Raw genomic sequence first — 26,741 nt, 5'->3', positions numbered from 1 at the left:
AATTCCAAACTACACCAGGAATTTTTTTTTTTGGTCCAATATGCCTTACTTGAGTAAGGAATTGCATTTTTAAAAATAGTTTTCACCTTCTTTAATAAATTGACTTTAAGAGGTTAAATGGATTTTCTTTCTGTGTTTGCAGTCACAGCAATGCTTATCTCTCACCCCAAGTGGCTGCCCTATGTAATTGGATGTGACGTAATTCCAAAGTTGCATCCGCATCTTTTCAGAGTATTACTATGCCAATCAGACTTCTTTCAAAAAAAAAAAAAATCACTTCAGTGCAAACTCTCCATCATCCCACTGTCCATTCACTGAAATTTAATTCTGCACAGAAAGTTTAGCTTTTCAAAAAAGCCTAGAGACAGGAGGGGCAATAATTATACATTCACATTAACTGATTCTCCTGCATTCTTCTCCAAGTTGTAATAGTCTACTCTGTTTTATCACTATCTCCAAATGTTGCTTGCTAAAGGATCTGTGTCTAACCACTATGTTATAGGAATCATGGAGAAAACTAAAAAGTACCTATTGTTTGGAGGGTGGGGATGAGCATTTTAATATAAAGATATTGACAGTCTCTCCTGTTTGCCTTTACCTTTTTTTAAAGAGACTCCAGTAAAAGTGAAAATTAGAGATTCTCAGAATGAATAAAGAGGAACGAAATCTTACCAGATCTCTATGGGTAGGGGAAGTATGGGAAAACATATTGAAAATTAAATTTGGATTTGGCTTTGACCCCAAGTTGCTCTTTTAAATGTTGAAAGGTTTGTTTATTTATTATTTGTCTGTAAAATATTTTATGTATTATATTTACTTATTTACTGAATAGAGAGAGAGCACATGCAAGAGAGAAATCAAGATGGAAATGGGGAGGTAGAGAGGAGGGGAGAAATACCCATAGCACTGCTTCACTGCTCAGGAAACTTCCCCCTTCAGGCAGAGACTAGGAGCTTTAATCTGAGTTCTTGTACACTGTAATGTGTATGCTTAACCAGGTGCACCACAACCAAGACCCCTTATTTGTTTATTTTTAGCCAGAGTACAGCTCATCTCTGATTTGTGGCTGTGAGCAGATTGAACCTGGGACATCAAGAGTCTCTGGCTTGAAAGACTTTTTTGTATAAGCATCATTCTATCTTCTTCCATCCTCAGTTATATATATATATATAAAGATTCTCATGTTAATGAAAGAGGGAGAGAGAGAATGAGAATAAACTAGAGCATTGGTCTAGCACATGCAATGCTGTGGATCAACCACAAGACCTCAAGCATGCAAATCCTGTTCTACTGCTGTACATATTCCCAGTTGCTTTTTTTAAAATGATTTGTTTGTTTTTATGAGAGATAGAAAGAAAGGGGGAGATCAGAGCACTGCTCAGTTCTTAGCATATGATGGTGCCTGAGCTTGAATCTAGGGCTTCTGAAGCCCTGGACACACCAGTCTTGTGCTTTCATGTTGAGCTATCTTTCTGCCTCTGCTCTTGACATTTCTGTTCATGTTAATAGAAGGCGTGAAATTTTCATGTTTAGCAAATGAAGGCCTGTCTTTAAGAAGGTTCAAGGGAGTTGGGCGGTAGCACAGCAGGTTAAGCGCAGGTGGCGCAAAGCACAAGGACTGGCGTAAGGATCCCGGCTCCCCACCTGCAGGGGAGTCACTTCACAGGCGGTGAAGCAGGTCTGCAGGTGTCTATCTTTCTCTCCCCCTCTCTGTCTTCCCCTCCTCTCTCCATTTCTCTCTGTCCTATACAACAATGCTGACATCAATAATAACTACAACAATAAAACAAGGACAACAAAAGGGAATAAATAAATAAATATAAAATTTTTTTTAAAGAAGGTTCAAGTACACTGGGAAACTGAAGGCCTTGTGAACAATTTCCCATTAATTGGCTCTGCTTTCTGTCTGCAGGTTATGTTGGATCATGCAGGTTGATTTCTACCTTTTGATTCAGTGGTTTGGAGGCCTGGATAAAACTTAAGGCCTGGATAAACTCATAGAGACCATTTCACTCAAAACTCTTCTTTGACAATTTGAAGATTTGAGATTCTACAGGATGAGGAGCTTGCTAGACACAAGGTAGAGAGGAGAGTAAAAGCTATTTTCTCTAATTTCTCATGTCACACACTTCATACTGCACAACTTCACACATACAGAAGTGCTGCCTTCTAGAACCCTTCTTGGCTTCATGGAGAAATATTTAATACAGTGTTACATTTTCCTTAAATGCTTCAGTAAAGCTGTGAAAGCTACATGAGGGCAAGAAAATTTCTCTCTTGTAAGCACTGGTATATCTCAGCTCTATAAAAATGTCAGATATGAGGGAGTCAGGTGGTAGCGTAGCAGGTTAAGCACACGTGGCGCAAAGCACAAGGACTGGCGTGAGGATCCTGGTTCAAGCCCCGGCTACCCACCTGCAGGGGAGTCGCTTCACAGGCAGTGAAGCAGGTCTGCAGGTGTCTATCTTTCTCTCCCTCTTTCTGTCTTCCCTTCCTCTCTCCATTTCTCTCTGTCCTATCCAACAACAACGACATCAACAACCATAATAACAACAACAATAAAAACAAGAGCAACAAAAAGGAAATAAATCAATAAATAAACGTTTTTTTAAGTGCTGATACAGGGGGCTGAGTGGGGCACAGCAGATTAAGCGCACATGGCACAAAGCACAAGGACCAGCATAAGGATCTTGGTTCGAGCCCCCAGCTGCCTACCCACAGGGGAGTCGCTTCACAAGTGGTGAAGCAGGTCTGCAGGTGTCCATCATTCTCTCCCCCTCTGTCATCCCCTTCTCTCTCTATCCTATCCAACAAACGGCAGCAATAACAACAATAATAACAACTACAACGATAAACCACAAGGACAACAAAAGAAAAAATAATAGCCTCCAGGAGCAGTGCGTTCATAGTACAGGCACTCAGTCCCAGCTATAATTCTGGAGGAAAAAAAAAAAAAAAAAGCTACACCAAGTACATTTGGAATGAGTAAAATGTCTGAGTTTTCTACAGTCTTGGTAAAAGCAGACTCTTTAACAACCAACATTCTGAGATCAGGACAAAGATGTCTTCACTGGTTACTACAACTTCAAGAACGTGTGTGTGTGTGTGTGTGTGTGTGTGTGTGTGTGTGTGTGTGTGTGTGTGTGTGTGTGTGTGTGTGTGTTTAATATATGGCAGAACTCTCAATGTTGAGTGGAAATTAAAATCAACTGAGGGGCCAGGTGGTGGTGCACCTGGTTGAGCATGCATGTTACAATGTGCAAGGACCAAGTTTGAACCTTGAGTCCCCCCCCACCTGCAGAGGGGGAAAGCTTTGCAAGTGGTGAAGCAGTGTTACAGCACTATCTCTCTCTCCCCCCTTCCTCTCCCTTTTTCTCCCTCTCTATTACACCCTTCCCTCTCAATTTCTTGCTGTCTCTATCCAATAAATAAATAAATAAATTATATTAATTTTTAATTAACTGAAGAAATTTGTGACTTTCTTTGTTTTTTTAATTCCAACACCTTGACTTTAGAGCCAAGATTCAGATTTTATTTTACCTAGGCAACACTTGGTCATTAGCAATTTTCTAAAGCTTTCTGGAAAATTATAAGATGTCCTTTTCCTGGACAGAAATTACCCTGGGAAATGTTAATTCACATCTGAGGTGCCCTAACTGTGAAATTTCACTTGTGTTTAGCTCTTTACCTCTACCATGTAAGGATTATTTCTTAACTCACATTAGAATTGTACAAATGTTACAAGTTATTTGTCACTGAAAGGAGGATACAGAAAGATGTGGTTTGGCTAGAAAAGACTGCCTTCTGCCTAGGGGTCAGTTAGATATTTAACTTACTATGTGTCAGCTACTTTTTATACCCTCTGAAGACCTCAGATTACATATAGCAAGTGCTAGGCCTTGGTCAGAATTTCGTACTGGGCTACACACAGAAGGTCCTGATGTCTAATTAGACTAAAAAGTTATGCTAGAATTTTATTCCAGATACTGTCTGGGTATGGATTAAAACAACCTGTGTGGGACAGATGAGACAGCAGAATGCTTATGCAAAAAGACTCTCATATCTGAGGCTTCGAAGTCCCAGGTTTGATTTCCTGCACCACTATGAGACAGAGCTGAACAGTGCTCTGGTAAAGCAATGTGTGACTGTATATCTGTTGGTTGACAGTGACTCCTATCTACAGCAGAACTGTGAGGGAGACACATTATTTACTGTAACAAGGTACTTGCTGCCAGGTGTAAAGGAGAGACCTACAGCTTTCAGCAACCTCTAAGGTCAGAGGTACCCTCAAAAAGGAAGCTTGTGTCTCTAACATTAGAGACAGGCACTTTCTACCAAAACTCTCAGGTAGAGATGGTGTGTTTAGTCTAGACCGTGTCCTCTGAATGAAGAATAATGATGTCACATTTCTCAAAACGTCCCCAGTGTGTGTTTGACTTATCAAATACAGGTGACGTCTATGTCTGGTGGGGGAGGGGGAGGAAACAACCTTCAGATTTGCTTGCCTCACTTTTATGACCTCTCCTTGGCATTTTCAAGCATGTAACTGAGCCATGCCTTGGCTTGTAAGGATAGTTGGATTCCTACTTAGGCAAAGTCAGCCATTTCTCTGAGCCAAGAAAGGTGAGTAGCAGCTAGGAGTGGGGAGGCTATTAAGGGGGATGGCAAAATGAGCAATTTTAAGTGCAACAGTGGAACAAGGTGTCTTCCAAGCCAGAATCTGGCTATCATCCTCTGATGCTTTCCTTTCAGCATCAAGGTGTGTGTTCTGAGACAAGGATTATTAATAACAATTAAATTGTATATGTTAGAAATTGCCTTTAGGGGGAAAGGGAAAAAAAAAAAAAGAAATTGCCTTTGGGTGGTGGTGCACCTGGTTGAGAACACATGCTGTAATGCTGAAGGAACCCTGTTCGAGCCCCCAGTCCCCACCTACAGGGAAAGCTTTGCAAGTGGTGAAGCAGTGCTGCAGGTGTCTCTCTGTCTCTTTCCCTGTCTCCTCCTTCCTCTTGACTTCTGGTTATCTCTATCCAATAAAGAAAGAAAGAAAATTAAAAAAAATTTTAAAAAAAGAAATTGCCTTTGGTTGTAACAAATAAAATCGACCATTTTGAAAAACAGCCTAGGTGTTCATGAGTAACAGAGTAGTGAAACCAGTAGTAGCATACCCACACATGGAAAAGTCATGCAGTTGTTACAAATAATTAGATTTGTTTGTACTGGTAAATATATTTTTTTTTTTAAAAAATCAGGTAGCCAGCCACGCACCTGGTTGAGAGCACGTGTTACAATGCACAAGGGTTCAAGCCCCCAGTCCCCACCTGCAGGGAGAAAGCTTCATGAGTGTTCAAGCAGGGCTGCAGGTGTCTCTCTGTCTCTCTCCCTGTCTATCATTCCCTTCCCTCTTGATATCTGTCTGTCTCTATCCAATAAATAAATAAACTTAATAATTTTTTTTTAATCAGGTAGCCAACAAGGGCAATAAAAATGGGGAAAATGGCCTCCAGGAGCAGTGAATTCATAGTGTAGGCACTGAGCCCCAGCGATAACCCTGGAGGCAAAAAAAAAAAAAAAATCAGGTAGCAGTGTCAGTGAGACAGAGCAGCAGTAGCACACAAGACTGGTAGGTTGGGAGTCAGGTGGTAGTGCAGCGGGTTAAGTACACGTGGTGCAAAGCGCAAGGACCTGTGTAAGGATCCCGGTTCAAGCCCCCAGCTCCCTACCTGCAGGGGGGGGGTTCACTTCACAGGCGGTGAAGCAGGTCCACAGGTGTCTATCTTTCTCTCCCCCTCTGTCTTCCCCTCCTCTCTCCATTTCTGTCTGTCCTCTCTAACAGCGACGACAGCAATAACAACAACTACAAGAACAATAAAAAACAACAAGGGCAACAAAAGGGAAAATAAATATTTAAAACAAAAGACTAGTAGGTCAATTTATTTATTTATTTATTATTGAATAGAGACAAAGAAGAATTGAGAGGGGAGGGGAGATAGGGAGAAGAGATAGAAAGATAATCTGCAGCCCTGCTTCACCACTCGTAAAGCTTTCCCCCTGCAGGTGGGGACCAGGAGCTTAAACCTGTTTTCTTGTGCACTATCATGTGAGTGTTTAAGCAGGTGTGCCATTGCCTGGCCCCTGTAGGTTGAATTTTTAGAACCACTAATAGCCTCAGTGGTGCTATGGAGCAAAAAAAAATCAAGTATGAAATCAATTCTCAGTAATACTGTAATTGAGTAACATTTTCTCTGCGTCATTTTACTTTTTAGCAATCATACATTTGTTATAGAATTAAGAAAATATAATAAGAATTAGAAAACATTTTGAGTAGAAATATTATGCCCTAAAATTTAGAAAGACAAAATAGTCCTTGGAGCTGAGTTCTGGCACATGAACCCAGTGGTTTCTGAGAATATCTTTCAAACCCTGCTGACAGAAATAAGTGCTTTATGTACTCCTTTCCCACATATCACTTTTTCCAACTATAAGCAGGGTTGTGATTTTGATCCCACAGAAACTCTAAAGTGCCATGTAAGAAGTCTAGGTACCTAAGTACAGATTGTCTATCTAGAAGCCCATGGAGAGAGAAGATTAGTCATAAGATTACCAAGAGAAGAACTGAAGGGGCCGGATGGTGGCATACCTAGTTGAGTGCAATTACAATGTGCAAAGACCCTGGTTTGAGCCTCCAGTGCCCACCTGCGGGGTGAAGCAGTGTTGCAGGTGTCTCTCTGTCTCTTGCCCTATCACCCTTTTCCCTCTTGATTTCTGGTGGTCTCTATCCAATAAATAAAAAAGATAATAAGAAGAATTGAAGAACTCAATCAATAGAACAAACAAGACCCTGTACATATGACCCCAGCATAGTCACACAAACCCTCATCATTGGAGACTTCTAACTGGAAAGTAAAAACAATTCAGAAAGCCATCTTGAACATTCTCACCTTGGCAGATATGCTGTGGAACAGAGACAAGTGGTCTCTGCTAGCCCCTGTCTGAATTCCTACTCCACTGAGTGGATAGAATTAATAAAACAAAAACTTTTGTCCCACAGAAATGCATACATCCTGAGGAGAGTGGGGGTGAGGGAGGGGTCTCCTGAGGTAATAGTGCAAAGCCCAAGGGACATCCTCTACTCATTTTGGATATGGATAGCTAACATGGTATTGCAAAATGTTTGTAGAACCAACTTAAAACTTTGTTGTTTTTTAATTTATCTTGGTAAAGGAAGATTATATCAAGTCTGAAGTTATGCTATTCTTATCAGATGAAATTTTCTAAGAAGAGACCTCCTTAAAAGCAGGTGACAAAGAACTTATATCCTATAGTTGATGAAGTTTGTATTCATTTTTAGTAACTAAGAACAACTGAAAAACACCATTTTGTTTTGGTTTGTTGAAGAGCTATCTTATCTAGACTTCTTTTTCAAAATGCGGAGAGTTGGAAGATAAGGTACATATTTTACCATGTGATCCACAAGACCAGGGGTAGTTCTAGCCATAGTGTGTCTGTCTCTGTCTCTCTCTCATATAAAAGAGAAAGAGTAAAAAAGTCAGTTTGTGGGTGGTGAAATTGTGCATGTATGAGGCCCTGGCACCACAAAAATAAACAAACAAACAAAGCAAATTCACTTGTGTTTTCTAATGACAAACTAAATAACCTTGGGGAAAAGGGACATGAAAAGAGCTGGCAGTAGATTTTTGGCCCTGGGGATATCAAAGGATGTTTCTAGTTCATTCTGTTCTTCAGTTCAGCCTATTTCATAAACTCTTCTTCAACTGTCAACCTCTGTAAAGTTTCTTTTTCCCCAAACTTTCTTGAAACTTACCATACACAATCAGGCTAGTGTGAGAGGATAATTTAATGATTACAAGAATAGAACTCTCTGAGATGATCTGAACACTTCATGAAGGAAAATTTAAATCAGTTTCAGTTGTGTCCTGAATGGATCTAGGTATGAACTGTCTCAGGAAAATTCTCCTCTGGGCTCAATGTTCTTGGCTTCTATTGAACAGAATAAAGACTTCAACCTAGCACCCACCACACAGTTGTATATCTGCAACATTTCCATGCCTCCGTATCCTCGCTATCAAATGAAAATCTTTGTCTTGCTCAGTTTCCCACTAGCCACTCTGGGATTCCATATTTAAAACCCTTAACGAACTCATGACTTATCCCCAAAGATACCACCTAACATTCTCCTCCACTTGGGTCAAGCCTGCAGCAAAAGAATGCAAGAGAAATGGCTAGAAAGGTTTACATTCCACTTTTCATTTGAATGAAGAAATCAACAAAAGTAGTAATAGCTATTTCCACCTCAAAGATAATACTTTTTTTTTTTTTTAAGTGAAACCCTTTCTCAGAACATTAAGAGGTCAAGGCAGTACAGAAAGTTACAGGGAGGACACTTCTTTGCCACTGTTTTGGCTTTATGAAGGTCAATCAATATCTCATTCTGAAAGTTTCAAAATAACCACTTTGGGGAATATATGTTTAAAGGAGAAGAGAATAGCAGACATGTTGGTTCATTGGGTGAGTCTCAGGGAGTGACACACACACACACACACACACACACACACACACACACAGAAGTCAGTCACACCCTAATCAACATAGTTCTCAATTCTTTTTAACTGGAGATGATATGCTAACCGAAATAAGTAAAGATGAGAAGGACAACTACCAGATGGTTTCACTCATATGGAATATAGATGACTAAAGTAAAAAACTTGCAAAAAAAACCACATGATGGCCAAACTATCTCTTGAACTTTGTGAGAACTATGGTGGTTCTAAGAGTTGGGGGTGGGTGGGTATAAGAGGAGTGGAGGGGCTCCCTTTGATGGAGGGTGTTGTGACTTACAAGCACCATGTGTTGATGTGTTATTATACTCCTGGAATTTTATAGACACTGTCAAGTTACAAGTTACTAATTACATATATATATATTAATATATATATATAATTTACATTATATATAACTATAATAAAATTAATATATTTTTCCCCAGAACACTACTTAGTTCTGGCTTACAGTGGTGCCAGGATTGAACCTGGGACTTCAGAGCCTCTAGCATGAAAATATTTGTATAACCATGTACTATTTTCCCTATCCTCATCCTTTCTATAACAAAAAAAAAAAAACTTAAATTGCTTTTAATAAAAACAAAACCCTTGTTTCAATCTAGAAAACTCAGTCCCCCCCAAAAAAAAACCAATCAAACAACAACAACAACAAAACAAGCTGTGAAACCTAAGCTACAAAAAGCAAAAGAAACAAAAACCCAAAATATTTTATGTTGTAAGCTAACATCACAGAGATGGGAAACCAGAAACAGAAGTCTTTTTTCACTCCTCCCTAACATATAGTGTTTACCCTCTGGCCATGTTTGTCAATCTGATCAGAATGTTCTGGGTGCTTTGAAAAAGTCCGGATTTTTATGAATTAGCATAAATTTACTTAAGGTCCCCTGGAGTGGGGTCCATAGATCTGAATTTGTGACAGTTTCCCACAGGTAAGTCTTTTAACCATTGTATCTAAGAATGCTTGTCTTTTATGAATTAGTCAAGATCACACCAGTGGTAATAACTGGTCTCATATAATCTGAGAACCACTGGAGTCCTTTTTAAACAAAAATGCTCCAGTAAGTATGCTGTTTTAGAACATAGTGATTATATCATGTGCTAATTATGGCCAATGACACCATTTTTAAAAACTACATTACTAAACACTTTTACTTTCTTATAATGATGGGAAGGTATCGTGTCATTGGGCCATTTTAGCCCTAGACATCATTACAGAGAATTGCAAACAGATATAGATAAGGGCCATTAGGACCCGGGATGCTTTCCTCTCAGGCTATTTACCCATAAGAATAGGATGTCCTGAAGCCACACTTCCCCCAAGTGAAGTGTTGATAAGTCTGGTTATCTGAAAGATATTATTGGGAGTGTGATTTGCAGGACATTTACATTTCCTTGATAGGGTTAGTCATATGAAAGCTGACAAAGAAGGAAAAAGAGCCATGTTATGGTGCAATGTCAACAGACAGCTGTCCCCTGGCTTCATGATAAATAGGATGACTTGCATTGCTGAGCGGTGTGGTCACTGCCAGAGGAATGGCCCTCTCACATTTCTTCCTGATTCACATATTTAGTAGGGATACTTGTCATCCCCTCCCTTTTCTGCTTCCCAGACACTGAGTCTGGGATGAAAATTCACCTGCCTCTGAGTTGGCCACTGTGGGGGCAGGGTGTTACTTGGATTCCCAGGTTGGAAGATTATCTCACCAGCCCTAGCTATATAAGCTGACCAGTGTCGAGGGGGTCAGCAGGGGCTCAAGGGATTCAATCCACAGAAGAGAAGCATACAGACTAACTTCAAGCTGACATGATGGTACTCAAAGTAGAAGAGCTGGTATGTAAGACACATTATTTTTATTCAATGAAAACCAGTTCAAGTCTTAATTTTTCTTTGAAAATTGAAATGCCTTTTCCTTTCAGGTACAATGCTCAGGTACTAGGAAAATTCATATCTAGGAAATGGTTGAGGTATTGGATGAAATTAATGAAACTGGAAAGATGGAGCTGACAGTAATGATCTTTCTGTGTATTTCTCCTGTGTTATTTTTACTTTTATCACTAAAGCATGGAATCATATATAGTTATCACAATGCCTTAGAAAAGTAGTTCTATTTCAAGACTATGCCTAGAGACTTTCTAACACAAAGTCAAGCATCATTCAGAAATACCTAAAGTGAAATAATTTAAAATATTCAGAGAGCGGTTATGATTTTGCTGGGGGGGGGGAGGAATGTGATCAGGCAGCTTTAAAATAGATTTGAAAATACTAGCCTAACCTAAGCTTTCTTTGAGTTAACTAAGACAACAGGACAAGTGCCTGAAGGTAATCCTGGGATCCAGCAGTAATGCACTACAGCCTGAAAATGTTACAACGAAACAGCTGTCACCAAGCAGGGAGGACCAGGGGCCACCTGTAGCATCCTCTGTAGAAAATTACCCAGTATAGGCACTGTTAATCTGACTTAAACATTTTCTTCCCTCATAGGTCACAGGGAGGAAGAATGGCAGTGGGGAGACAGCAGAGTTCCTTCCTGAGGATTTCAGAAATGGAGAATATGAAACTGCTGTTACCTTAGAGAAGCAAGAAGATCTGAAAACACTTCCAGCACATTCTCTGAGTCTAGGGGAGCAGCAATGGAAAATCGAGAAACAACGAGAGGCAGAGGTAAGAAGCCTCCTAGAATCCACCAGAGAGAGGTTAGGCTGGGGGAAGGGTAGAGGTCCCAGGTAGGAAATAGCAAAAAGATAAACAAAATATATGCAGGCATTGCAAAGATTTCTCTCTACCACCAAGTTCTAATCAGTTAAAAGATAACTTCTATGGGACAAACTATGGGAAATAATTCTGACAAGACTTACTCTCAGAATTCTGAAATAATGAATAAATATTTTGTGACCATGTTTTGATTGAAAGTCTTGGAAAGAGCAATGTGTCCTGTGAATTTCAGTCATGCACAGTGTACCTTAGTTTAGTTCATCCAAGAAATAGAGATTGCTTCTCCTTGATGAGCAATTTCTGACCCATAGATCACTGTTTGACTGTGGTCACTCTCTGTGTTGACAAAATCTGTGTTTCTAGGTGAATTTTCCTTCCTTACTAAACACAGAGAAAACATGCATTAGTCATCTGTAGTCCCAGGATAGTGCTTTGCATAAAACTCTGTTCAGTGGGCCACCCGAAAGACACTGGCATTGCTTTTTAGAACTCCTATTAGTGGACTTTGGAGGGGGGTGTTAAATATATGTATACAACAATTGGGGGCTTGTTCATGGCAGCAACTGCAAAAGCATCACTGAGAGACTAGGTCCTATCACCAGTTTGTCAAGGCTGATTCTGTGAACCAATGTGTGTGTGTGTAGAGGGGGGAGGCAGGAGTAGCAGGATTCAATAAAAATTAAATAAGAAATCACAAGATTGGGGGTTGGGCGGTAGCACTGTGCGTTGCAAAGTGTAAGGACTGGTGTAAGGATCAGCCCCACATGAAGGGGGGTCACTTCACAAGCGTTGAAGCAGGTCTGTAGGTATCTTTCTTTCTCCTTCCATTTTTACCCCACCTCTCTCCATTTCTCTCTGTCCTATCCAACAACAATGACATCAATAACAACAATAATAATAACCACAACAATGAGCAACAAAATGGAAAAAATAGCTTCCAGGAGCAGTGGATTCGTGGTGCAGGTACCAAGCCCCAGAAGTAACACTGGAGGCAAAAATAAACAAATAATAAGGGGGGAAAAAAAGAAATCACAAGATCAAAATAGGAAAGAAATCAGGCTGGGCTTAAGTGCACATGGCACAAAGGACTGGCATGAAGATCCCTGTTCGAGCCCCCAGCTCCCTACCTGCAAGGGGGGGGGAGTTGCTTCACAAGCAGTGAAGCAGGTCTGTAAGTGTCTATCTTTCTCTCCCCCTCTGTCTTCCTCTCCTATCTCTATTTCTCTCTGTCTCCTATCCAACAACAACGACAGCAATAATATCAACAATAACAATAGCAACAAAAAATGGAAAAACAGTCTCCAGGAACAGTGGGTTCGTAGTACAGGCACCAAGCCCCAGCAATAACCCTGGAGGCAAAAAAAAAAAAAAAAAAAGGAAAGAAGTCACTAAATGAAAGTCAAATATTTTTTTTAATTTATTTATTTTTCCTTTTGTTGCCCTTATTCTTTTTCATTGTTGTTATAATTATTACTGTTGTTATTGATGTCATCGTTGTTGGATAGGACAGAGAGAAATGGAGAGAGGAGGGGAAGATAGACAGGGGGAGAGAAAGACAGACACCTGCAGACCTGCTTCACCGCCTGTGAAGTGACCCCCCTGCAGGTGGGGAGCTGGGGGCTCGAACAGGGATCCTTCTGACAGTCCTTGCACTTTGAACCACGTGCACTTAACCCGCTGCGCTACCGTCCAACTCCCGAAAGTCAAATATTTTTAAAATAGTCCAACTGTCTTTTTTTTTAATATTTATTTATTTTCCCTTTTTGTTGCCCTTGTTGTTTTTCATTGTTGTTGTAGTTATTATTGTTGTTGATGATGTCGTTGTTGTTAGATAGGACAGAGAGAAATGGAGAGAGGAGGGGAAGACAGAAAGGCAGGAGAGAAAGATAGACACCTGTAGACCTGCTTCACCACCTGTGAAGTGACTCCCCTGCAGGTGGGGAGCCGGGGGCTCGAACCGGGATCCTTATGCTGGTCCTTGCATTTTGCGCCATGTGCGCTTAACCCGTTGTGCTACCACCCGACTCCCTCAAACTGTCTTTAAGACTTAGTGAGAACTATGGTGCTGAGAAGTAGGGTCCATAAAATTTTGATGATGAGTGCTGTGTGGAACTATACCCCTGTAATAAACATAATCTTGTAAACTTCTATTACATCACCAATATATATATTTTTTAATTTCCAAACAGTTCATGTGCTTAACTCAGAACTTGCAGACTTTGGTTAAACACAACCAGAATGCTTATCAATACCATAAGATGTGGATTTATTTTTTTAGCTCAAGAAGAAAAAACTTGAACAAAGATCAAAGCTTGAAAATTTAGAAGATCTTGAAGTGATCATTCAACTGAAGAAGAGGAAAAAAATTAAAAAAACGAAAGTTCCAGTTGTGAAGGAACCTGAGCCTGAATTCATTGTAAGTGCTCTTTGGCTTTGTTGTTTTATACATCTGTTGTCATGCTATGGAGAAATAAATATCAGTGGAGGATTTGATTGACTGTTGGAAAGCTCATGTTAGCTCTCACTCTTTTTTTTTTTTTTTTTTGGCTTTAGACGGAACCTGTAGATGTGCCTAAGTTTCTCAAGGCTGCCCTGGAGAATAAACTGCCAGTAGTAGAAAAATTCTTGTCAGACAAGAACAATCCAGATGCCTGTGATGAGGTAAAGCTTATACAAAGCACTGCAAAATCCAGCTCATTAATCTTGTGCTTCTTCTACTTTCCTGTAGGTTTGTTAATATGGTTCCAAAAATCAATCCACCTGTAACAGTTTCCCCAGCTGTTGCCACATATGCCAGTAACATAATAGGAGAGTGGGAGAGTATAGTAGTTAAAAAAAAAAAAAAAATTAGATCCATGGTGTGGATTGCATCATTTTTTTCACTGCCATTTACTTTGGGTTGATTTTTTTCATATTGCCTTTTTTTTTTTTTTAGATTCTTGGGTTGAACTTTGAATAAGGAAGGGCCAAAATGTCTCCTTTGGAGAAATACATGATTTGTAACACCTTTGATTATGGCCATATAAGGAGTATGGAGAATTGGAGTTAAGGGACAGTTTTGTCATTACTTGACTGACTAATTCTCAACAATTCATTTATATTTTCTGGACTTCAGTTTTCTTATCTCTAAATAGAGGACAATAGAGTAAAATAATGACAGTGGTTGTTCCAGTTTAATTATGTTAACCCATTTATATGAAGTTAACTTACTAGCCATCAATAATCATTTTCTGTATTCTCTCTCCCATGAATTGAAATGAGAAACCATTTCTAAACTATTAATAAAAATGAGTCTCCCATGATCTTAAAAAAATGAACTGGATACTATTTGATATTCAACCTAGCAACAGTCCCAGATGGGAGAAACTGCTGTCTGCATGACAAATACTACACAAAGATGGCACAAAGTTTGAAAAAGAAAGATGCAGGCATGGAGATAGTCTGAAACCTTTAAGTTCACATCCCTTGATGTAGACCTCTGTGCACTTAGAACCTACATTGCAGGAAGCCCGAATCCCAGAGGTAGGGTGCTTAGTCTAGTTTTGCACTTTTAATAAATTTAACATTTCTAACTCATAAACTATTCCCATCTCTACCAATTAGATCATAAAAGTCCCCATTTTATTTCTCTTTGGAAAGATTTCTTCAGCTTGTATATGCAGTTCTATATCTCTCTTTAAAATCTCTATCCTGACAGTATAAACGGACAGCGCTTCATAGAGCATGTTTAGAAGGACATTTGGCAATTGTGGAGAAGTTAATGGAAGCAGGAGCCCGGATCGAATTCCGTGATATGGTAAATATATTTCTTTGCTTGGAAATGAGCCAAAATAAGTAGACTGTATGAAGTCTGAGAAGCAATGAGAAACTGGGCAGATTGGATTGAAAAGTGATCTGAGAAAGGAAGGCAAAAGCTCATTTCCCCCCACACAAAGGAAAGCTGGGAGATGGCACTAGGTCATATGAAAAGTATTTTCCATAAATACTGAAAAGGAGAGCAGAGTTTCAGGGTAAAGATGGAAGTGAAAACTGCTGAACAAAATTCCTCATCAGAGAGTTGGGTCATTATCAAGTCAGTGGCATTACCCAGAAGTAATATAGTTGACACTTCCTTTTCAATATCCCTGTCTTTCCATTATATAGAGATGCCAGCTCGTGGCCCTGAAGCTACTAGCAATGCATTGGCATTTTATTGGAGTAAAGCTGTACTCTTTATATGACAGATTCTGATTATCATCAGTAAGATTTGAGGATGGACTGCATATGAAATAAATTGCATCTATGGAAAGTAGCAGCTATTCAGACCTCAATAATTCAGTCACTGTGATTTCTATAAAAGCTAAAGTATGACATTTTTATGAATTGAAAAAGCTGGGCTGAGAGAAACGGCGTGTTTGTTTATTGAAAAGCAGCTCAATTTGACTTTATAGCAAAATTGAAAAAGATTATCAAAACAATCAAAAGAGTTGACCAGAATTGAATCAAAGAGAGAAGCATTTCAGAAAACAACCTAAAAAAAATAAAAAACAAAAATAAATAAATAAATAAAAATAAAAAACAAACAAAAAGAGAGGAAAGAAGAAACAGTAAGTTTGCATGGAAAGACTTGAAAACTCTCCAGGTTCCAAAGACACTAAAACTCATGAGTGTGAGATCTGGAGGTCAGGGACATTACAAAGAGAGTAGAAAGAAGCAGCTCTGCCAAGAGTGGACACAGAGCAGTGAGTACAGTCATGGGCAGACAGAGGCAGTGCAAGCACGGATGACAGCAGAATCCAGAGGGACATAGGAGAGAACAGAAACCCAAGTGAGGTGTCAGGTCCAGGTAAAAATCTTTCAGAGTGACTATTTTTATTCATCCAGAATATTAAAATACATTTGTCTAGAGCCTTTGAGTACATCTGGGAAAAGTGGTTAAAAGTTCAGGTTGACTTAAGTTGAAATGCCTATTCTGTCACTTACTATCTTTCCTTGGGGCAGAGGGGAAAAAAATCTTGAATATTGGGAGTCAGGCGGTAGTGCAGCAGGTTAAGTGCACATGGTGCCAAGCACAAGGACTGGTATCCCGGTTCAAGCCCCCCGGATCCCCCCATGCAGGGGAATTGCTTTACAGGCAGGGGAGTTGCTTCATAGGCAGTGAAGCAGGTCTGCATGTGTCTATCTTTCTCTCCCCCTCTCTGTCTTCCCCTCCTCTCTCCATTTCTCTCTGTCCTATCTAACAACAATGACATCAATAACAACAACAATAATAACTATAACAACAATAAAAAACAAGGGAAACAAAAAGGAAGATAAATAAGTAAATATAAAAAGATACTAAAAACAAAAATATTGAATATTTTGGAGCCCTGTTATTTCAACATGTAAAACAATTACAAAACACATATCACATCATGTTTCTGGGAGGGTAATGCATGAGAGCATGTAGCACCATGCTGGCATGAAGGCATCCACAAACTTGTAGCTTTTATTCTTTTAAAATTTTCACTAGGGAAAGACAGAAACAGGCGGGGGTATGGATTGACCTGTCAACACCCATGTTTAGTAGAGAAGCGATTACAGAAGCCAGACCTTCCACTTTCTGCACCTCGTAAGAATTTTTTATTAGTGATTTAATAATGATTAACAAGATTGTAATATAACAGAAGTACAATTCCATACAGTTCCCACTACCAGAGTTCCATGGCCCATCCCCTACATGTGTGGAAATTTCTCTATTCTTTATCCCTCTGGGAGTATGGACCAACATTCTCACCATAAAGAACTTTGGTCCGGGAGTCGGGCGGTAGCGCAGCAGGTTAAGCGCACGTGGTGCAAAACGCAAGGACCAGCGTAAGGATCCCGGTTCCAGCCCCCAGCTTCCCACCTGCAGGGGAGTCACCTCACAACTGGTGAAGCAGGTCTGCAGGTCTGCAGGTCTTTCTCTCTTTCTCTCTCTCTTCCCCTCCTCTCTCCATTTCTCTCTGTCCTATCCAACAATGACGACATCAATAACAATAATAAGTACAACAATGCAACAACAGGGGCAACAAAAAGGGAATGAATAATAAATATTTAAAAAAAAACAAACTTAGGTCCATAATCCCAGAAGGGTAAATTCAGGGAAAGATGACCAGAGGGCTCTGAACTCCAATTCCATCACGACCCAGAGACATGAGAGAAGAATCTACATGTGAAAGCTGATAAATTAGAAAACTACCTTGACATTAATAAAAGTAAATTTATCTACAAATTTAAAGAAATTAAAATTAGATTTCCCCAAGTAAGAAAATATTTTCATGAGATGATTAAGATCCTCCCAAGCTCCCCCCTCATCCTGCCCTTATGAACACACAGTACTGCACATACTCACATCACACCAAGTTTATCTAAATCATTTGTCAGTCAGTTTTCATGAGAATAGCTGGAATTAGCCATCTAGATGAGGACACTGAGATCCAGGAGATGACTTACTGGGTGAAGCTCTGGACTCTGCAGCAAGAGGTGCCAAGTTCAACCCCTGGCATCTGGAGTGTGCCAGAGTGATGCTCTGGTTCTCTCTCTTCTCTCTCATTCTCTTATTAGTAAATCTAGTTGAATGTTATCATAGACACACTAGCAAAGGTAAACCTTAGAAACTGAAAACTAATTTTCTGATCAATTTCTCCTTTTTCTTAAGTCATGTCTTTTTTTTGGCTTACAGCTTGAATCCACAGCTCTCCATTGGGCAAGTCGTGGAGGAAACCTGGATGTCTTGAAATTGTTGCTGAACAAAGGAGCAAAAATCAATGCCCGGGATAAGGTATGTCTCCTTCTTTCCACTCCTCTTCCTCCTCTATTCTCACCTCCCATTTTTATATTCCTCTTCCTCCTCCTCTTACCTTCTTTTCCTTTCCCTCCTTCTCCAGGTCGACCCCTACCTTCCTCTTTTCTGTCTTCATCTTCTCCCTCCTTACTCTCTAACCCAACCCCACCTCAACAGTGGGGCCAGCTGTAGTTCTGGCACCATCGTGGCCACTTCCCCTGTTGTCCTGCTCTGTGGTCTGGGGCAGCCTCTGTCCTCCTACCCAGCCCCCTCAGCCATGTTTCTCAATTCCTCAGCTGCTCAGCACAGCACTACATGTGGCGGTGAGGACAGGACACTACGAGTGTGCAGAGCACCTCATCGCCTGTGAGGCCGACCTCAATGCCAAAGACAGAGTAAGTATTCCAGAGAAAACTGGACCTCTTAGAGATTCATTCCACAGTCATTTGGAATCACTCATCAGCTTCCCTTGAGGGTTCCACTTCCTGGCCTTGAAAGCACAACTTTCAGCCTGTTCACTGTGCTTCTCTAGGAAGGAGACACCCCCCTGCACGACGCAGTGAGACTGAATCGTTACAAGATGATCAGACTCCTTATCATGTATGGTGCTGACCTCAACATCAAGAACTGTGTAAGTACTCCAAGACGGGCTCCTCACAGAGCCTTACAAGTCACAACAGGGTGGCTGGTGCACTGGAAAAAACTTTCCACAATGAGAATCTTCTGGTAGTTTTAATACTTTATCCAACCCATTTCCATATGAACCCCAGTTGACAAAGAATTAGGTCACCTCATCAGGGAGGGGAACAGAGTGACTGCTATAATTTTTATTGATGCTTAATAGTTAGTGTTTGGTAATTTTTTTTTTTTTGCTTATTTTTTTAAGGTTTTGCTTATTTTAATGAGCCTAGAGTTTTTGGCCTCTGTAATACTATAGAGTCCTCTCTTGCATCTTTTAATTTTTTTAAAGCTTTTTAAATAATTATTTATTTTCCCTTTTGTTGCCCTTGCTGTTTTTTATTGTTGTTGTAGTTACTATTGTTGTTATTGACGTTGTTGTTGCTAGATAGGACAGAGAGAAATGGAGAGAGGAGGGGAAGACAGAGAGGGGGGAAGAAAGATTGACACCTGCATATCTGCTTCACCACCTGTGAAGCAACTCCCCTGCAGGTGGGGGAGCTGGGGGCTCGATCCTGCATCTTTTTAAAAATTCAGTATTTCTAGGGAATCAGGCAGTAGGTAGCACAGCGCATTAAGCACAGGTGGCACAAAGTGCAAGGACCGGCTTAAGGATTCCAGTTTGAGCCCTCCCCTCCCCTCTCCATTTTTCTCTGTCCTGTCAACAACGACAATGTCAATAACAATAAAGCAACAAAGGCAACAAAAGGAAGTAAATATCTTTAAAAATTCAGTATTTCTTTCAGACACAGATAGGCTGGAGAGAGGGGAGGAAGGGAAGATAGAGGAAGAGGGGCCAAGTGGTGGTGCACCTAGTTAAGCATACACATTACAACGTTCAAGGAACCTGGCTGGGTTCAAGCTCCTGCTCCCCACCTGCAGGGGGAAAGCTTCAGGAATGATGAAGCAGGGCTGCAGGTATCTCTCTGTCTCTCTCCTTCTCTATCTTTCCCCTCTCTCAATTTCATTGTCTCTACCCAATAATAAATAAATAAATTATAAATAAGAGGTGGGGGGAGGGAGAGACAGACACCATCCAGGGAGTTTCCATGGTGCTGGCCACTGTGCTCCCGTGTGGTGGTGCCCTTGTCCCTCACACACAGTAAGGACCCTCTTTAACATTTTGCCTGGGAAAAGTAAAATGTCAAGTTGGTCACCTACACAAACACAAGCACAATCTTCCATGGCCATCTTTGGTTGAAAATTCCATCAATACAGTCACATCAATTTAAGTTAATCTGTAACTTCAGTGAATAAATCAGAATAGGCCACCACCTCCTTACATCAGTATGCATGCTACCCCGTTTTCTAGAGATAGCCATATTTTTGCCTACATTTCAAAGATAATTAAATCTCCACCCTGGTCTATCTGCATATTTCTCAAAATAATTTCCTATCTTTAGGCTTGTAAAATGCTTGTGTAAGTCCCTTCTACAAGTAGGTTTCAACTGAGCTTCATCTATAAGCAGAGAATGTAACCAGCTCCTCCTTATTGCCTCAATTCCCAAGCAAATATCTAATAAAAGCTTTAAAAGTATCACCCAGAGGAATGGATGTAAATTACTAAAGAAAGAACTTGAAAGAAGCTTTTGGGGAATTGCTATAAAGAAAAGAGAAAAAGCATCATGTTGTAATGTGAATAATTTGTTCCCATTATGTTATGAGGCTGAGAGAAATATTTTATTATCAAAAGAAGAAGAAGAAGAAAACAGTGACAAAAAAATAAATGCAGTTGGGACTGAAAGAAGCAACATGCTGACAATAGATTTCTTCATCCTTGGTACTAGGATTGGTCTTACCTAATCTTAATAAACTTTTGGTAAAAAGAGTAGCTTTGGGGCTGTGTGGCCTTTTTCTATCTGAAAAACTTAGCCTAGAATAGGTAATGACAATAATAATAATAATAATAATAGAAATTAAGGCACTTACCAAAGAGTTGCCTGTAATTTGCAAATAGGACTCATGAATCTCAATTATCAGTAAAACCCAAACACTAGGGAACTGTTTACGTCAATGATAACAGTGGGTAAATGTTCCCTCCATGCCTATTTTTAAATGCCATCTTTTAAAGGATTGTAAACAACACACTATATGAGATTCTATGATTGTCCCAAGCTGTCTTCATGATTGCTGATAAGCATTTCTTGTTTTTGTTTTTATTTTTTCCCTTTATTGGGGGCTTAATGTTTTATAGTAGACGGTAAATACAATAGTTTGTACATGCATAACATTTCTCAGTTTTCCATACAACCCCCACCAGGTCCTCTGTCATCCTTTTCCAGGACCTGTATGATTTTTTTTTTTTTAACCAGGGCATTGCTCAGCTCTGGTTTATGATGGTGACAGGTAGGGGGGTGGAGGACTGAACCTGGGACTTTGGAGCCTCAGGTGTGAGCGTCTCTTTGCATAACCATTATGCTATCTATCCTCCCTGATAAGCATTTTTTCCCCTTTTGTTGCCCTTGTTGTTATAGCCTTATTGTGGTTATTATTGTTGTTGATGATGTGTTTATTATTGTTGTTGGATAGGACAGAGAGAAATGCAGAGGGGTGGGGAAGACAGGTGAGAGAAAGATAGACACCTGCAGACCTGCTTCACCAGCTGTGAAGCGAAGCCCCGGCAGGTGGGGAGCCAGGGGCTTGAACCGGGATCTCTACAGCGGTCCTTGCTCTTTGTGCCATGTGTGCTTAACCTGCTGTGCTACCGCCCAACCCCCAATAAGTACTTAAGGAAAACACCACAGAAGTGGGGAAGTTCCAAAATGGAGGTTTCAGGGTCATTAACTTAAATCCATGTAGGGGTCCACAGACCACATAAATAGCAAATGAGGATTGAGTGGGGTCTGTGCACGTGACTTTTACAGTAAATTATGTGCCTAGGGCCTCATGGAAGCATGTGCTCTATTACTGAGCTACATTCTAGGCCTTGAGGCAAGTAACTTTTTTTTTTCCTGAAGTGTTTCATTGTGTTTTGTTAGTCACTAATGATTAATAGTGTTGTATTATACAGGTGGCTTTTACAGGTGGTGACCCATCCTCCAATTTAGTCTGAATGCTCTGTGGAAGTACAGCTGGTGTGTTGTTGTCAACTTTTTCATAGAGGTCACAAATGCAAATGGAAGCTATTGATTTCTAGCTGTTGCCACTTAATTCTAATTCAAAAAAATAATCTAAGGTCTGCTTGGGCTAAAACAAAACAGGTCTCTAGACTGATTTGCATCTCAAAGCTATTTGCAAAAACTCTAGGTGAAAGGGAGACTTCTGAATGAATATAAATGAGGGGGGAGCTAGACTCCTCATATCCAAAGGCAAGAATTAAAAGACATAATTTCTCTTTGTTTTTAAATGGTTTTGCAGGAGGTTAATAGTTTAGAGTACAGCTGTTGATGCATGGGTACAATTTCTCATCTCACTATGCCAGGTGTCTGCAAAACACTTTCACCCCCAATTCAGGTCCTTTTCGGTGGGATTTGTCTTTTAGTAACTCTCTTGAGGCATATGCATAAGAAAAATGAAAATCTGGCCTCTTTAAAAAATTCTTTATTCACACATGTCATTGATAGTTCCTCCAAAAAATACAGATTTTCTATGGGAGTCACATTAAAATTCTGAGAAGTTGTGAAAATATATACTCTCTGCAGCAGTACCTGAGTACTTAAGCCAGGGTGTTGAAGATGCCCTTTACCATCAGATTTTATCAAGGGATCTTTTTCTTTTTTGTTGCCACATGGTTATTACTGGGGCTCAGTGCCTGCAACACAAACGCACTGCTACTGTGAGACAAGCCCACTGCTCCCGGTGGCCACTTTCCTTTCCTCTTTTCCCTTTCTTTTTATTTTAATAAGAGAGAGAAATTGAGAGGGAGGGGGAAGTGGAAAGGGAGAGAAAGAGAGATACCTGCAAAACTGCTTTACCACTTCTAAAGCTTCCTCCCTGCTGGGGACTAGGGGCTTGAACTCGTATCCTTGCATATGGTAACAAGTGCGCTCAACTGCATATGCCACTGCCAGGCCCCCCATCAAGGCATCATTTTTCCAAATATATAGTAAATGATTTTTCACCAAGAGGTTAAGAATTCCTGCCAGTGGGGTTCGGGCAGTAGCGCCGTGGGCTAAGCACACATGGCACGAAGAGCAAGGATCCCGGTTTGAGCCCCCAGCTCCCCACCTGCAGGTAGGTCACTTCACAAGTGGTGAAGCAGGTCTGCAGGTGTCTATCTTTCTCTCTCCTTCTCTGTCTTCCCCTCCTCTCTCCATTTCTCTCTGTCCTAGTCAACAACAACGACATCAGTAACAACAACAATAACCACAACAACAGTAAAACAAGGGCAACAAAAGATCCATTCTACAGCATGAGAGAGAGTGTGTGTGTTTCAAAATATCTTGGAGTGATTTTGCATCTTACTGTCTAGGGAATAGGGGATATTTTTCCCCAGTTCCTGGAAAAGTCCCTGAATGAAAAAAAAAAAAAATGCTGATCTGACAAGAGAAAAGCACTCCCATCAGAAACAAAGAGCTGCTTTGAGTATGAACTGCAAATTACTCAGTGGAAAGCAGAAACCACCCTCATAACATATTCCTACCCATTACCTCATTAGACATCGAATCAAGAGAGGATGTCAATTTGTAGATGCCTCCCATCTGAAAATCACCTGTCTTCATTTATTTTGATTAGGCTGGGAAGACCCCCATGGACCTAGTGCTCCACTGGCAGAATGGCACCAAAGCAATATTCGACAGCCTCAAAGAGAACTCTTACAAGACCTCTCGCATAGCCACATTCTGAAGAAATGACTCATCCACCGCTCTTCACCATAAAAAAATAAATAAAAAATAAATCAGACGCGGCCCCAAAGAAGAGCAGCTAGTCATAAAATGCAGCCTTTGTTTATCAACCTGCTGTAAAACTGCACCTACCAAAGTTTGGAGAAAGCACAAGGATATAGGCATTGATATTTCCCTTAGAAAAACTCACTTATTTATTTTTACTTATTACTGTTTACTTATTTATTTTACTTACTTTGATAGCCACTGATACGCACATCTTTCACGAGCATCCATTTGGTGAGCAATATTTGCACAACACTCCAGAACCTTCCCTAGTCCTTAAGTCATGTGACTGAGTAGTGCTCTCAGCATCTGGCATTTCAAGGTGTTTCTGAAAGACAAAAGGCGATGATTGTAACCCACTTTTCTCCTGAAATTTTTATGCTAAAACTGAAGGCAATAAAAGGCATGTAGTGACAGGAAAGAAAAGGAATTGACTGTGAGGAGGGCCATGAAGCTGTTTGACATCTGGGCCTGGTATATCTTGCCAAGTCATGCCCTACACCTAGTTGAAGAGAACTTTCTGAATGTGAGCAGAGCTCTGTGGAAGGAGCTGGCAGCTGGGCCATGCAGAGGGAATTTGAGAATAAAAGATGAAAGGGACTGAAAATTGTAAATGTGTAAATGTATATTATGATGTATGAATATTTTATATTCATAATAAAAGCAAGTGAATTCTAACCTTCTAAGTATTTCTGTAAGTACGTATGCAAGAAAAAAAGTTAAAGGGAACCTTCAGATTTTGTCTCCCAGAGCAGGGAAATAGCATAATAGTTAAGCACACTTTCAAGCAGCAGGTTAAACACACATGGCCCGAAGTGCAAAGACAACTTAAGGATCTGGGTTCGAGATCCCAGCTCCCCACCTGCAGGGGCGGTCACTTCACCGGTGGTGCAGCTGTTGTGCAGGTGTCTATCTTTCTCCCCTTCCTCTAGAGATTTCTCTGTCCTATCCAGCAACAACAACAACAAGGGCAACAAAAATGGGGAAAAAATGGCCACCAGGAGCAGTAGATTTGTTGTGCTGCCACAGAGCCCCAGCGATAACCCTGGCAGCAATAATAATAGCAATGGTAATAATAACAATAACAAATTGTCTTTCAAATTTTAAGACTTCTATAGAAAGACACTTCTCTGAGTATCTTGTTAACATGGGGTGACAGTAGGGTCTGAATGTGCATTTCTGAGAAGCTACATGTAGGTGATGCAGACATAGTGACATGCCACAACCACCTGGGAAGAGCAAAACTGAAAGGAGGTACAAAGGCATTCTTTTGGCCACAATGATGTGGAGAATGTGACCCCTGGTGGACACAATGATCACTGCAAAGGGAGTTACTTTGTTGCCAATGCGGGGCTAAATCCCAAGATTAATAATAATAACAATAATAATAATGATAAACAGATTGTTCCTGCCCTGCCTTCCTATTATAAATAAGTATTAAATAGACCATCATGGGGCCAGCAAAACAGTAACACAGGCTCAAGCCTGGCTCCCTCTGCACTGAAGGAAACGTATCTGCTGTCTTTCTCTCTTCTCTTCCTCTCTCACCCTTTCTCTCTCTCTCTCTAAACAGTTCAATCCAGAAGAGTAAAGTTCTAATGACAGGAATAAAAATTTTAGGGGGAGGGGCTGGGTCGTGGCACACCTGGTTGAGCACATATGTCACAATGTACAAGGACCCGGGTTCAAGTCCCCACCCCACCTGCAGGGGGAAAGCTTCACAAGTGGTGAAGCAGTGATGCAAGTGTCTCTCTCTTTCTCTATCTCCCCCTTCCCTCTTGACTTATGGCTGTCTCTATTCAATAAATAAATAAAGATAATATAACAATTTTAGTTGGCCAGGTGGTGGTGCAACCAATTAAACAGACGTATCACCACGAGCAAGGGACTAGTTTTGAGCCCTTGCTCCCCGCCTGCAGGGGGGATGCTTCACAAGTGGTGAAGCAAGTCATTCTCTTTCCCTCTATCTCTCCTCCTCCTCCCCTCTTAATTTCTTTCTGTCCTATCCAATAAAATAGAAAAGTCTGACGGGGCTTGCCTGGCAGTCTGCAGTGGAGGTTCCAGCCAGTAGGAGCCACTGCAGGAGCAGGTCTCTGACCACCTGCTGAGCCTGCAGAGGCCCAGAACCTTCTTGGGCTCCTCACTAACCCTCACCTCTGCATCAGCGCCACAGACCACAGCCTTTGAGCTTCCTGCCGCCCCTGCAGGCTGGAACTGACCTGCACGAGGCTCCCCAGGCTGCGTGCTGGAGCTCCGGCTGCACTAAGGCCAACGCCTGCCGGTGGCCTTCAGGCCGACTTCCACCTCGTGCACCAGGACTGCAGGAAGACCTCCCCGGCGACCCAAGGCTCTTCCTGGAGGATAGAGGTGAATGGCCACCCAGCTCTCGCGTGCTTTGGGCCGTGTCACCTGGACATGTGACTGTAGAAGTTGAAGTACAGGGAGTCGGGCTGTAGCGCAGCGGGTTAAGCGCAGGTGGCGCAAAGCACAAGGACCGGCAATAAGGATCCCGGTTCGAACCCGGGCTCCCCACCTGCAGGGGAGTCGCTTCACAGGCGGTGAAGCAGGTCTGCAGGTGTCTATCTTTCTCTCCTCCTCTCTGTCTTCCCCTTCTCTCTCCATTTCTCTCTGTCCTATCCAACAACGACAACAGCGATAATAACTACAACAATAAAACAACAAGGGCAACAAAAGGGAATAAATAAATAAATAATAAATATTTAAAAAAATTTTTTTTAAAAAAAGAAGTTGAAGTACAGAACCAAGCTGGGGAGGTATCTCAGTGGCTAGGGGGGCAGGGCTGGCAGGCCTGAGGGCCCAGGTTCGACCCTTGCACAGCCTGTGCCTGTGCCAGAGCTGAGTGGCATTCTCAGAAATAAAAATACACCAGGGCCAGACAAAAAAAAAAAAAAAAGAAAAGAAAAGAAAAGGAAGAAAGAAAAAAGAAAGAAAAGAAAATATAGGGGGATAAAAAGAAGTTGAGGGGGGGACCAGGTGGTGGCACACCGGGTTGGGCGCCCATGTTACAGGACTCAAGGAACCGGTTCCAGCCCCTGCTCCCCACCTCCTGGAGGGAAGCTTCCTAAGTAGTGAAGCAGGGCTACAGGTTTCTCTCTGTCTCTCTCCCTCTCTACCTCCCCCTTCCTCTCAATATC

The 26,741-nt window shown here is 41.0% G+C and overlaps 1 protein-coding gene across 1 annotated transcript; it reads left to right on the top strand.

Annotated features, from left to right (window-relative positions):
* Nucleotides 1-10,159: 10,159 nt before the first annotated feature.
* ANKRD1 (ankyrin repeat domain 1) lies at nucleotides 10,160-24,264 on the top strand. Its single transcript, XM_007516807.2, has 9 exons — nucleotides 10,160-10,413; nucleotides 11,065-11,244; nucleotides 13,574-13,711; nucleotides 13,849-13,956; nucleotides 14,993-15,091; nucleotides 17,978-18,076; nucleotides 18,376-18,474; nucleotides 18,612-18,710; nucleotides 23,432-24,264. The coding sequence occupies exons 1-9, from the start codon at nucleotides 10,387-10,389 to the stop codon at nucleotides 23,540-23,542; spliced, it is 960 nt and encodes a 319-aa protein (XP_007516869.1). The 5' UTR covers nucleotides 10,160-10,386; the 3' UTR covers nucleotides 23,543-24,264.
* The last annotated feature ends 2,477 nt before the right edge of the window (nucleotides 24,265-26,741 follow it).

The sequence above is a fragment of the Erinaceus europaeus genome, chromosome 1 (genome assembly GCF_950295315.1).
Source record: "Erinaceus europaeus chromosome 1, mEriEur2.1, whole genome shotgun sequence".
NCBI lineage: Eukaryota > Metazoa > Chordata > Mammalia > Eulipotyphla > Erinaceidae > Erinaceus > Erinaceus europaeus.
Note: the sequence above shows the minus strand (reverse complement) of the source record. Positions and strands in the feature narration are given on the sequence as shown.